Source organism: Osmerus eperlanus, chromosome 22 (assembly GCF_963692335.1).
Source record: "Osmerus eperlanus chromosome 22, fOsmEpe2.1, whole genome shotgun sequence".
NCBI lineage: Eukaryota > Metazoa > Chordata > Actinopteri > Osmeriformes > Osmeridae > Osmerus > Osmerus eperlanus.
Genome location: NC_085039.1, coordinates 9268015 through 9281753, shown reverse-complemented (window position 1 = coordinate 9281753; position 13739 = coordinate 9268015). Strand labels below are relative to the sequence as shown.

Sequence of the window (13739 nt, the reverse complement as noted above, 5' to 3'; positions counted from 1 at the left end):
TCTGCTGGAGGGGGCGTGTGCTTGTTGAAACTTCAGGTTTGCTAGAGCGCTGATACTGTGTGTTGTAACATACAAGTTTGTGTGCGGGCAAATCAGTGTACTGAAGCTTGATCTCGCAATGTGAAACAGCGCCATACAGCATCCCCAGCTGCAGTAGCAAGCCGGCTGAATAGTAGCCTATTTTTGCTAGCAAACAACCCTGCACAGCTTCTAATTTTGGAATTGAATTGCGCATAGGATTGCCCCCATATTTTCTGCCATGCGAACGTAAACCAGGCCATGGGGATCCATCGTCTCTGGCTGTCATTCTGTCGAGCGCACATGAGCGCATAAATGTTACTCACCAACGTATTTACAGATTTAGTCTTTGACAGCGGAGAAGATGCGCAAGGACGTCAGGATATTACTAGTGGGAGAGCGTAAGTGACATGATCGAATGGTGTTGTGTTACTGTAAACCTCTGCAATATGCGTGCTAACGGTACAATTTGAGTGCTAACGTTAGCATGTTAGCTAGCTAGCAGTAGAGCCTCCATAAGGTTGCGTGATGTTGATGATCTCAGGTATAGTGCCGTACCTTGTGAAATATTTTTGTACAAACCACCTTGTTCATCCAGTATATTTATAGGTATACCGTAGCCAAACAATTTGCTTAGTCTACTGGAGTTCGCTAGGTGGTTACAGTGGTTACAGTTGCCTGTAGTGTAGCCAAATTAAAATGACAAACAGAAGTCTGTTTCAGGTGTGCATCTACATACTCTTGCGTCACTCACATTGTTAGTAAATGCAGAGTTATGAAACGTGCTGACCTACTAACCACACTGTTTCACTGATATAAAAATGGGACAGTTGTTCTTTTCGTAATGTTTATCATCAGTTTGGCTTACATTTCCTATGGCTTTTCAAAAGCATGCCCAATGCAGCCACCTCAGCAAGTCCAAGAGTGATTTATCTAGTAAGCGCACTCCGGGCTCACGCAGAAGTGGAGCCAATGTATCACCACACTATTCTGTAGGTTAAAGGGGGTTTGAGAGACTGTTGAAATTAACAAAGTAGCTATGATTAATGTCACACCCAATGCTTATAAATGGTATGGACTTGCTACATATGTGTACCACATCACTTGATCTTTGCAATAGTCTTATACATTCCACAGGGAATACTCTGTGTTAATATGAAAAAGAGAAGTGCAAGGTTGAGTAAAGAGCCTCCAACTGTGCCAAATGTTAAAAACTGGAAATGAAGGATTTGAATGGATCTCTCTCTCTCTCTCTCTCTCTCTCTCTCTCTCTCTCTCTCTCTCTCTCTCTCTCTCTCTCTCTCTCCCTCTCTCTCACTCTCACTCTCACTCTCACTCTCACTCTCACTCTCACTCTCTCACTCACAGCCAAAGTAGGGAAGACTTCCCTGATCATGTCTCTGGTCAGCGAGGAGTTTCCAGATGTGGTGAGAGAAACCTTCATGCATTCTTGTTTGTTTGATTGTTATCAGTACCAATAAATATATAGTATAGACTTTCTCTGAAGATGAATCAGGCAATATGATTAAAAAAAACAATAAAAAAAACACAAAAAAAACATGCCTGATTTATGAATACACCCCCTTAAAATGAAAATCGATGTCGCTGCTTGTCGTCTTTGCACAGGTTCCATATCGGGCTGAGGAGATCACCATACCTGCAGATGTCACCCCAGAGAGAGTTCCCACACACATAGTAGACTACTCAGGTGCTGCCTGCTCCCAGTAGACTACATTTCCCATGTCTTTGTTTTCTGCTTGAGACATGCTTTTCATTGATTTTGGATTCCCTGTTTTGTTGTAGTTGTAGTTTTGTTATCTTGATGCTGATTTGTTTCATGTTTTGTTTATCCAGAGGCAGAGCAAACAGACGAGCAACTCTTTCAAGAGATATCCAAGGTGAGATGAGTTATTGATAACTATGGTCTTAAATATTGATTACTTTGGTCTGTCCCACGAAATAACTGCTGAGCCAAGTGGTAGACATACTAATGGATGATTCTCTTCTCTGCACAGGCAAATGTGATTTGCATTGTGTACTCAGTCAACAACAAGAGTTCAATTGAGAAGGTGAGCAGGGCCCGCAGAGCTTATTGAAGCTCATAGTCATAACAAACCTTCATTTCCTGTTAACTGAATGTAGATGTAGCGATATTGTTCATTTGTTGAGAAACTTTCTTTTGCATCAGGCCCTATCTTGCACATCCTCATCTTGAATTTACTTTGCGTCATCTTCTCTTTAGGTTACCAGCCATTGGATCCCGCTCATTCTTGACAACACAGACAAGGACAGCAGGTGCGTTATCTAACCAAGGCAGCATTGTGTTCAGTTTCCACATTCCCAGAATACAAATCGTGATAATGCAGCGCAATGTGCTTTTCGGAGAGACCAAGCAAACACTGTGTTCCGTTCTGTGGTTCTCCCCCAACAGGGTTCCTCTGATCCTGGTGGGGAACAAGTCGGACCTGGTTGAACACAGCAGCATGGAGACCATCCTGCCCATCATGAACGAGTACACAGAGATAGAGACCTGCGTGGAGGTGGGAACTCAACAACACCACTACATTTACATTTAGTCATTTAGCAGACGCTCTTATCCAGAGCGACTTACAGTAAGTACAGGGACATTCCCCCGAGGCAAGGAGGGTGAAGTGCCTTGCCCAAGGACACAACGTCATTTGGCACGGACGGGAATCGAACTGGGAATCGAACGGGAATCGAACTGGCAACCTTCAGATTACTAGCCCGTTTCCCTCACCGCTCAGCCACCTGACTCCCACTACGACTGCATCCGTACAGAGATGTGACTCAACTGTACTGCTGATACCGAGTATTCATATATACACCCTGCTGTCTAGAGCGTGTCTTGTGATCAGGTCTTAACATGATGTCTCAATGTAGCTTGGGAGGGAACACTGTGCGGCTAGTGTTAGCAGGACAGTAATGAGTCATACAGCCAAGCAATAAAATGAAAATCTATAGAAGTTTATGGGGGCGCAATTAAATGCTCTCTGTTGAGCACAAAAAAGGCTGGGACTGTGTTTGTCTGCCATTGGTATATCAAAACCCGAGCTTAGAAAGGTTACTAGTTGATATATCTGTTGAGTTTAGAGTGGATCCTAGACGACCTTGCGGTTTCTTGATGGAGCCACCTCTGTCATCTCTGCCTTTGAGTTTTACCACACAGCTAACGACATACCGGACTGGTTGGCCTTGCTAGCCTAAGATAAAGCCTTTATGGTGACCACTCTGGGATACCTTGTCAATGAGTGTAACCTTCAGCATTACTAAGCCTGTGCTTTTCCTGAAATGGAAATAACCATGTGTCAATCATGCGCTTAGCTGAGAAACCCTGGTCTGGTATTGGCCTTCGGTCTAAGTGGAACCAGAGGATAAGTGTCCTGTCTGGTCCGTCAGGTAGAGAGTCGCTGGTCTATTATGGTCTGCTGTGTCCATCCATCTCTTGATTCAGACACACCGAGCGCTAACTTTCTGCCCTCCGGGATCCATGTTTAGTTGGACTGGTTAATGAACCTGGCTAATCCCCCCCAGTCTGATTCGGTACTTTACACACCCTGCCTGTTTACTAATTCAGACACGACACGACCTTTCACTGCCAGGCTAACCTGCCAGACGGGGTGAACGCTAGCTTGCCAATAGCTACAGATATAGCACACGTGCTAATGAAAACAACTGTCACTTTTCTGGCACACACAGCAGAAGTCAAATGAAAGGCTAGGTCTTTTCTAAACAGACTTCCCAACGGGAGTTGAGCATACAGAGATATGTTTACTGTTCTAGTATGAACTTAATCGTTGATTTAGTATAAACGTATTTCAGTTGGATAAGGTATTACCAAGCAGTTCTGGTGGTTGGTGACTAAAATAAATAATATACTATTTTCTCCATTCTGTATCTTTAGTGTTCAGCCAAGAACTTGAAGAACATCTCTGAGCTTTTTTACTACGCCCAAAAAGCCGTCTTGCACCCTACTGGCCCCTTGTACTGTCCTGAGGAGAAAGAGGTAAGGACATTTTCTACTACCAAACCCCTATAAAGACCTGAAGCCTCCACTTGGCTTATGGATGGTGTGTGTGAGACTCTTAACTGGTGTATCCTTTCCTCAGATGAAGCCTCCCTGTGTCAAAGCCCTGACGCGCATCTTTAAAGTGTCAGACCTGGACAACGATGGCAGCCTAAATGATAATGAACTCAACTTCTTCCAGGTGAGGCTAGTGCCAAGAAATCAAATCAAAGCGAAAGTGCTTGTGTTGAACCGTGTGTACGTTTGTGTGTTTTTCAGAGGACATGCTTCAACGCTCCGCTGGCTCATCAGGCCCTGGAGGACGTGAAGAACGTGGTGAGGAAGAACGTCCGAGACGGAGTGTGCGACAACGGACTCACGCTGAAAGGTTTAGACCCCGGTCCCTCCCCATGCTCGTCCATGCACAGACACACGCCTGCACGCCTCACACGCCCGGTTGGCTACGCCTTCCTCCAGGGTTCCTGTTCCTGCACACGCTCTTCATCCAGAGGGGGAGACACGAGACCACCTGGACCGTGCTCAGGAGGTTCGGCTACGACGACGACCTGGATCTCCATCAGGACTACCTGTTCCCTCCGTGAGTGAGCGCACACACACACACACACACACACACACACACACACACACACACAACACAGACTGAGTAGAATCTACACCCCTCCCCATCCACAAACTGTCTCCGCAGTGAGAGATTTTTCCATCTCCGCCCCCACCCCCACACAGTCTCTTCCTCTTTGTTTGTCTGCTGTTTATATCTGTCCTATATCTGTACCAGTTACTTTGCCTTGTCCCTTTCGATCACATCACAAACTGCCGTTCATCTATTCCTGGAAGATAATAATAGCCAATAAGGCCATTCAAGCCCATCAACCAGTTAACCAGATGTAAACTGGGTCCATTATAACAATATTACAGCAGCAATGGCACCTTCACCTCACTGTAAATCCGATACATTAACTTGCGATAAGGATTAACTTCCAACCCCTCCCTCATCTCCCTGTCGGAGCTAACCTCAATTACCCAGAAATCCCTCTTGCCCCCTGCAGAGCGTGTATTAAGAAAGCTGTAATTGAATACGGCTCGTTCCAGTAATCTCCGATGATCTCCATCTGACCCGGGGGGGGGGGGGGGTGGTTTGTGTTTGTCTCAGGTTGAAAATCCCTCCGGACTGCACCACGGAGCTCAACCACAACGCCTACCTCTTCCTCCAGAGTGTCTTTGACAAGCATGACAAGGTGGGGGGATGCTTCTCGAAAGAACTGTGCAGTTCACATCCGAGCGCGGGTCGTTCTTGACTGTTTGGTGGTTTTATATTTGCTAATAATTGCTTTGGCTTAAGTTTCACTGGAGAGCCACACATCGCGTTTTAGAACCGTAGGCCTACCACAAGTAGGCAGTCTTGGGTTCAAACCTGTTTCATTGTATGGGAGTTAATAATCTATCTTATTTACCATTAATCAGTGGTATGTTTACCTCTGGTCCAGGACCGGGACTGCGCACTGTCCCCTGATGAGCTGAAGGACCTGTTTGACGTGTTTCCCTACATGCCTTGGGGTCCTGACGTCAACAACACGGTGTCCACCAGCGACCAGGGCTGGATCACCTACCAGGGCTACCTCTCCCAGTGGACGTGAGTACGGCAACATGCCCAAACCTCAGTCAGACACGTGCAGACCAACGCCATTGATTTAAAGGTGTACAGCGAAACCAAATGGTGCTCGGTCATGTGTTGTGTTCAGATACTTTGAACATTAACTGGGTTTTTACCACAGGATTGCTGTTGCACAATTGTCCCTGTGATGCCATTTTTTACAAGGATGTGTGTTACATGCTGATGTGTTGCTCACCTCTTTCTGTGTGTGTGTGTGTGTGTGTGTGTGTACCCTCTGTCAAGGTTGACCACGTACCTGGATGTCCAGAGGTGCCTCGAGTACCTGGGTTACCTTGGTTACTCCATCGTCTCCGAGCAAGAGTCCCAGGCTGCCGGCATCACAGGTGATTAACGGGGTTCATTACAATCCGAGGCCAGTCTCCCGTAGCAACGTGGGCTAAATCCTTTGCTGTCCATCTCTGTCCACCGGTCCATCCAGTGACGAGGGACAAGAAGATCGACCTGCAGAAGAGGCAGACCCAGCGAAGCGTGTTCCGCTGCAACGTGTTCGGGGGCAGCGGCAGTGGCAAGACTGGCTTCCTCCAAGCCTTCCTGGGGAGAAACCTCCTGGTGAGACTCACTGTGGTGACATCGCTACGAGACCGTGCTGAAATACCTGAAGAAACACCTCAAGTGCACATCTTCAGCAGCAGTTTTTTTTTGTTATGTTAGGAATTGGAACTGTGTTTTGCGGTGCACGGTTAGTCAAAGTATGTGTTTTCACTTTTTTTTTCTTTTTCTTCTCAGCGGCAAAACACTGTTAAGGAGGAACACAGATCCTACTATGCTATTAGCACAACCTATGTGTACGGACAGGAGAAATACCTGCTGGTGAGCCCTCAGCTGGTCACAACATCAGTCGGACTGAGCTTTGATTGGGGTGTTTCTTTCCTCGCTGTGTCTCCGCTGACATCTAGTTTTTCTCCTCTCTCGTTTTCTTTCTCTCTCTCTCTCTCTCTCTCTCTCTCTCTCTCTCTCTCTCTCTCTCTCTCTCTCTCTCTCTCTCTCTCTCTCCCTCTCCCTCTCCCTCTCCCTCTCCCTCCCTCCCTCAGCTCCACGAGGTCTTCCCAGACTTTGACTTCCTGTCGGACGCCGAGCTAACCTGTGACATTGTGTGTCTGGTCTACGACTCCAGCAACCCACACTCGTTTGAGTACTGCGCCAAAGTCTTCAAGGTGCGAGTCCAGTGCCTGCTCATTGGTTTAGGCCTTTCAGATCACTGCTGTACTTCCTTGTCATCACTGATATATATATATATATACTGCAAATCATATTATAGTGACACTCTTAGAGAATGTTGAGGATGGCCTACATTCTCTTTGTGTATTTAGGTGATACATTCACTTGAGAACTGAGTCCACACACGCACACACAGAAAAGCATTGTCAGTATTCCAACGAGTGTCCTCATGTCTCTCCCCCCCCCCCCCCCCCCCACCCCCACAGCAATACTTCATGGACAGCAAGACCCCGTGCATGATGCTAGCAGCCAAGTCCGACCTGCAGGAGACCAGGCAGCTGTACGGCTGCACGCCGCTGGAGTTCTGCCGCAAGCACAAGATGCCCCCTCCCCAGTCCTTCACCTGCAACGAGGCGGCAGCGCCCAGCAAGGACATCTACATCAAACTCACCACCATGGCCATGCACCCGTGAGTACGCGAGTCCTCAAACCCCCCGCGGGACAACTCCCCCAAAGCCTTTTTTTTCTCCCCCGAGTCCAAAGTCCGTTCTCAAGTCTACCTCAAGCCTGTAATCCTCTCTTGATCTCTCCCGCTCTCCCAAACCGAAAGCGCTTAGCCGCTGCAGCGTGAAGCTTCGAACCACTTCCTGTCAGCTCCCTCTTATGTTAGTTTCTCACTCGGTTTCAGAGCATTTGATTTCACCTTACACTCCTAGAAGACAGATGGCTAGATGGAACTTTCTAGATCCCCGAGATGAATTTTATTGCCATTTGTATCGAAGTTACTTATGCTGCGGTGGTTTTGTGTCGTGGCGAGGACAGTGCACGTTCACACGGCTTGTACTGGGTATGCTTGTGGCTCCTCTCCTGCTGTTAGGATAACAACAAACATCACAGGAACCCACGGTTACATAAGCATGGATTCAGATCAGTTCTAATCCTCCTCTTACATTTACATTTAGTTATTTAGCAGACGCTCTTATCCAGAGCGACTTACAGTAAGTACAGGGACATTCCCCCTGAGGCAAGTAGGGTGAAGTGCCTTGCCCAAGGACACAACGTCAATTGACACGGCCGGGAATCGAACTAGCAACCTTCAGATTACTAGCCCGATTCCTTAACCGCTCAGCCACCTGACTCACCTCCTCTTACACACACACACACACACACACACACACACACACACACACACACACACACACACACACACACACACACACACACACACACACACACACACACACACACACACACACACACACACACACACACACACACACACACACACACACACACACACACACACACACACACACACACACACACACACACACACACACACACACACGGGACATCACTGACAGATGCACACATTTAATCTAGCATCGTTTTTATTTGATTCCTCCTCGCATTTTAGTTCTGGATCGTTTATTTTCCCCACAGAAAGAAAGAAACTATTACCATCTTACTCAACAGGGAACGGTTGGCATTCTCATTCAATGTATCTCCATAAAGCGTTTCTTGCATGTGGATGGACCTACGGTTTAGCCTTTTGAAGCCGTGCCTCTTCTAGCTGCATTCCTAGATTCCACGAGATGCCCGCGTATCTGCCTCATTGAGTAAAGTGGCCATTAGCAGAGTAGCTCTACCCCTGACTGGGAAGCAGTTTGGAAGATAAGGGTGGAGACGCTTCCTGGTTACGCCTGTCTCTGCTTTAGGAGGACGATGTGTAAGACCATGTGACTTTTCTAAACGTTCCATGCCTGTCTAATCTTCTGTGGGTTACTATTGGATGATATGGTTGCCGGCTCCAGGACTCTCAAACACACTTTTTGGTGGTGGAGGATTGTGTGTTTGACTTCCTCTTCTTTCTGTGCGTGATTGCGTGTGTGTTGTTCACCTACTTTGTGTGTGTGTGTGTGCACGGATGTGTCTCTCTCTCTCCTCAGTCACGCGCGCCTGCGCTGCATGTGCACGTGTAACAGGTGCACCTTCTGCCTGTGCCAGAACTTCCTCAACTCGGAGCTGGTGCAGTCGGTGAAGGCCAAGCTCTACACGGCCGTGTTCAGCAGGTTCTCTTCTCTTTCTCCTTCCTTGCCTTTTCATTTCTTTCTTTCTTTCTTTTCAGTTCATTCTCTGACTAACCTTCGCCCGTTTCCTCACCTTTCTTTCATTTCGCCATTCGCCATTGCAACGCAAAACGTGATTATTATTTTTTTCCTTTCTCGCTTTCTCTTTCTCGGGGTGTTCATCCTCAAGGTTGCTCTGCACTCGTTCATCCCTTCTTCCACCTCGTCACCCTGGTCAAGTGGATATTGTTTCCTGTCCTTGTCCTCTCTGTTTCTGCAATGTCATACCCCATTCACTGTTGTTCCCTTTTTCTGTTCTCATGCTTCATGGCTTGTTTTCTCATATCTCAGGTCTTCATTCCTGCACAGTTGCACCTTCTGTGTCTTAACAGACTTTGTCTTTTTTGCCTCGTCATCCTTAGTCATTGTAACATCAGACCCTATTTAGACTTGACCCAGTGGATATTACATTCCTTCTACTTGTGTTCGAGTGCTCGTCTCTTTATCTGGCTTTCAGAGGGGGGTTATTTAAAAGCATTACTGAGTTGAGTCTCTTCGACTTCTTTCTTTCTCTCACTCTCTCTTTCTCTTTCTCACTCTCTCTCTCACACTCTCTCTCTCACTCTCTCAGACATATGACGCAGGCAGACCTGAAGACCTCCACCTTCTGGCTGAGAGCGAGTGTGGGCGCCACTGTGTTCGCCATCCTAGGCTTGGCCATGTACAGAGCCCTGCTCAAACACCGGTGATCCCCACCCTCCTCTCCTTCCTCCTCTCTAGCTCCTGTCATTTGCAATACGTTCAAAAATACCATGAAATATATTTCCCCCATGAGGGCGGGGATGCGAATAACCATTTATTTAATTTTTCTACCTGTGGTAATGTATGGCAATTGCTCTTTTTTGTTGGTGTCAATGATAAAATATAGATCATATATTTATATTTATATTGAAAATGTAAGGAGAACGGCTGACGAATCCTGCTATCTTGTGTAATGAAGCTATTTTTGGTTGCCTGTGAATTGAAATGATAAACTTAAGTGTAGTAACTAGAATTATGCAATGGAACCAGTATACATAAATAACTGCTTGAGATGTGACTGAACAACTTGTTAACAGTCTGTATATATCCACTTGTATTATTTCTGGCAAAATGTCCAACATAAGCTATAACGGTCTGACAATGGCAATGTCATAACATGGAATGCAAAGTACTATCGTTTTAATTCAATGGCTTAAAATAAGGTTTCTTAAATGAACACAGTTTCGGGAGCCCCCCTTAGTCCTGACATTGAAAATGGCCTTTAGATTGCCTTTCATGAACAGGGAGAAGCATGGTTGCACACTTGTTTATTTTAATATCCGAACAAGCCTACACTTCTTCAGAGAACATTGGTCATTTGTGCAATGAAATCTTTCAGCATCTTAACCCTCAGCATAGACTCCGCTGCTGCCCGGTATCCCAGTGCTTTATTTAAGTTTCTAGTCTGGATCGTGTGTGTGTGGCTAGTTGCTGTACGGTCAGAACTACAGAACTGCATGCTCCCAAACGTTTCCCCGTTTAAAATCGTATGATGTCATTTCAACAGCCCTGTCAATACTACTCATTCCAATAATCCGATTGTTAAGTAACCCATCCCACTTCTCCCAGACTACTAGCATAGTTATTTTTATCACCTTCGCCTTTCCAAATGTTTATAATAAATAACCATGATAATACTGTGTCCGGATACATTTCTTTTTGTAAGAATTTGAATGCTATGTGATATTGTTGTGCTACGTGATTTGACAAAAGGGAATATCGGATGGTTGAGTCCACTGTGAGGTCATGTGCCTACTCTTCCTCATGTGTGCAGAGAGCCAGCGATGTAAGGACTTCAGAATGAGGTAGAGGCACTTGTATCTGCTGCAGTGCCATCCGTGGGCACACAGTGGCAGTGTTGAGCAGCTAATAAGAATTGAGAATAAGATGACACTATTCCACCAGCGCTTGTTTGTTAACATATAGTTCAGAGGCGAAATTGACTGAAATGCGAATTGTCCGACATATTCGTAGGATCTCACCACCTAAAGATTGCCTTTTGTTCTGTGCTGTGCAGGTCAGGGAAATAGGTCACCTAGCAGCAGCCTGTTAGACATGTTAGTATCGGACGAGCACCAGCCTTTTGAAGAACAAGTGGACAGGTCAGAGATGAAAGGTCACTGACATTCACATGGACGAGGTATTTACTGCTTGTTCACCTACACAGTCGGCACATTTCTTCCTTTGCTAATCCTTTTCTTTCCCCACGTTGATCTAAAAATTGATTGATGGTTGGTTGGTTGATCTCAGATTTTTCTACAAGTACATGTTTCATGTTTGGATACCCGCAACGTTTTGGGGCTATCTCGTTGTTATGATCAGTGACCTATGCACTTTTGTAAAGCTCTCTCTTGGAAGTCGCTTTGCATAAAAGCGTCTGCTAAATGAATAAATGTAAAACACTAAGACACTTGTGTTTGACTTCACAAATCATTTGTGTTTGACTTCACAAATCAAGGACCTGAATTCTCTCACGTGTCGGCTAGACCATGGCAACCTTTCCACGACGAGCAGTGATTACCAATGCCGCCCCTTGCTTGCATCACAGACCTCACAGACTCTCTGGTGAGCTGCCTAATGACATATCCAGAGTCTGTCTCACCCTGACAGATAATGAGCAGCTCAACTGATCTGAGACGCACCAACAATCCGCCGAATTAAACTGCCCTGTCTAGCCACTAAGGTTAGTGTGAGTGTTAGTTAGAGTGCAATGCTTCCGTGTGTGCGTGTGAGAGACAGGTCATGTGTGCCTTACCTGCCCACCAGCTAATCCTCCCTCCCTTTGGTATGATATTCAGAGATGCTAGCGACTCCTTCACAGCGCCGGTGTTATCTCTGGGTATTCTCTCTCTAGTTCTGCAGGCTGTGTTGCACCTCTCAAACCCAACACCAGCAGCTGACCTGTGAAAGTTGGATTGTGTGAAATGCACTGTCAGTTGGCAGTTTTTTTTTTCCTTTTTTAATTGGACGTTCACTGCACTCCTCTCCCTCTCTCACCGCGGCCGAAAGTGTGAAGGGCTTTCTGGCGATGGGGTCTCCTTTTGAGTCAGTGACTGCCTTGATGACCTCACTTGATGTCTGACTTCTCAGAAGGGCTAGACTGTAGAAGTCAACAACCAAGAAAAATATAGGACGAAGCTGAACTGAGCCAAGCTGTACCATTTGAAACTCTGCTAGTTGTGCCAGTTGAACCACAGCTGAAAGTGGAAAGGGCAGGGTTGAAGGGAACCTTTTTTGATTGTTATTCGATGTCGGTTGAGAAATGCACAATAGTATTTCAGTGTTAAACCTTGAATACTGTCGTTATCAAAACATGTAAAAGTCCTCTGAAGGTGTCAGATGTTAAAAATAACACATGTCCATATGTTGTTTCCATGGTAATGCCATGTACTCACAAGTAGTGATATTTAGTCTGGTAGATAAAGCCTTCAAACAAACCTACACACAAGCCTGGTTCCCCATAGGCCACTGGAACTTCAAGACTTGGTTTGTTTGAAGTGTTTGGTGGTCTAATGGCTGGGTGAGGTACCTCATTTGGCTGATTGTTACGCCAGACCTGAAGGGTAGTGTTTACGGTCCTTCAACTAACCTGGAATTTACAGGCTGTGGGGCATTTTTCACTAGCACAATCCAGTTACAGGCTGAATTTGTTTATTTCAATAAGTCTAGGAACCCAATACAGTAGGCTATGTCTTTATGTGTATTGTTTGCTTTGAAGATGGGTATTTCGTTTGTATTTTGTGGAATGGAGTAGCAACACTTAAGTCAGTCAAAATTATGCTTTAGTTATGCAACTGACAGAATGTTATATCGATTTCGTTTTTGAATTCACGTTAGGGCCAAGCTCACCCTTTTGACTCACACGCGCGCTTTGCTGTCTTCCTGTGAACGCGCGAACCCCTAAGCAAGAGCCAGCTGGTGAAGGGAGAACAGGGGTTCCTCGAGACCTTCAGTTGATGTGAGTGGGTGGTGTTCTCATCTTGCGTCCAAATAAAGCCCCATATCTCTGTCTCTCTCTCTCTTTCTCTCTCTCTCTCTCTCTCTCTCTGCGCCCGGAGGCTCGCATGCGGCAGTGGAACGGAGCCGAAGCCAGCAGCCGGTTATAGCTCTAGCTCTGTCCGAGTGCCTCCTGGACGCTCTCCAACTCCGCGGAGTCGGTGTGTTCCCCGAGGCTGCTGAGAAACAGTGTAGTTGGGCAGCTGGCCGAGCGTCGCTGCGGTGAACAACGGAGCGGTAGGCTACAATGACGCACCGAAAATGTACACTTGAATGACTTTCCCATGGTCCCCGACCACAAATATAAACACAGGCTAGTGTTATATGTAGTCTATATAGTACATTGTATCGCTGATGGAGCCTTGCAAGTGTTACGCTACTGTATACGACGACTTATGTAGTAGCCTATGATATTACATTGGGATTTGTATGAAGTTAGGGTAATTTGTCTTCAAGCCAATGTTGCCATGTTCTTACAATGCGTTTAATTTTCAGGTGACACAAGGACAAGTGTAGAAACTTGGACTCCAGCCTGTTCGTGTGACAAGAGGCGAGTGCCCAACACTGTATATCTGTCACGGACAAGCACAAGAGTAGGCTAGGTTTGTTCGTGGACTGTATGGAAAATGAGAACTTCGTTTCTCGCTTCATCAATGTAGTTTAGAGACGCTGATGCGCACTCGACGGACGCTTGGCATCA

The 13739-nt window shown here is 46.2% G+C and overlaps 1 protein-coding gene across 4 annotated transcripts; it reads left to right on the top strand.

The window, feature by feature from the left end:
* The first annotated feature begins 53 nt into the window (after positions 1-53).
* rhot1b (ras homolog family member T1) lies at positions 54-13672 on the top strand. Of its 4 annotated transcripts, none has more exons than XR_009928190.1 (20): positions 54-419; positions 1387-1445; positions 1645-1726; positions 1873-1916; positions 2034-2087; positions 2261-2313; positions 2450-2558; positions 3941-4042; positions 4146-4244; positions 4322-4430; positions 4520-4640; positions 5214-5298; positions 5548-5693; positions 5958-6058; positions 6154-6284; positions 6462-6545; positions 6767-6889; positions 7160-7362; positions 13102-13276; positions 13535-13672. XR_009928190.1 is itself a non-coding variant. In XM_062448359.1 (20 exons), exons 1-20 carry the CDS (start codon positions 383-385, stop codon positions 9709-9711), a joined length of 1983 nt encoding a protein of 660 aa, XP_062304343.1. In that variant the 5' UTR covers positions 55-382; the 3' UTR covers positions 9712-10691. The 4 variants fall into 4 exon arrangements, 3 of the variants coding, with proteins under 3 accessions (XP_062304343.1, XP_062304345.1, XP_062304344.1); XM_062448359.1 differs by lacking the exons at positions 13102-13276; positions 13535-13672 and adding exons at positions 8843-8965; positions 9594-10691 and having other exon boundaries at positions 55-419; XM_062448361.1 differs by lacking the exons at positions 13102-13276; positions 13535-13672 and adding an exon at positions 11061-11088 and having other exon boundaries at positions 55-419.
* The last annotated feature ends 67 nt before the right edge of the window (positions 13673-13739 follow it).

Excerpts from the sequence above, each read along its gene's own strand:
- rhot1b (XM_062448359.1), top strand. The coding sequence starts at position 383 with ATGCGCAAGGACGTCAGGATATTACTAGTGGGAGAGC. Across the intron at positions 6,285-6,461 it reads TCCTGGGGAGAAACCTCCTG|CGGCAAAACACTGTTAAGGA; the intron begins GTGAGACTCACT and ends TTTTCTTCTCAG. Across the intron at positions 6,890-7,159 it reads ACTGCGCCAAAGTCTTCAAG|CAATACTTCATGGACAGCAA; the intron begins GTGCGAGTCCAG and ends CCACCCCCACAG.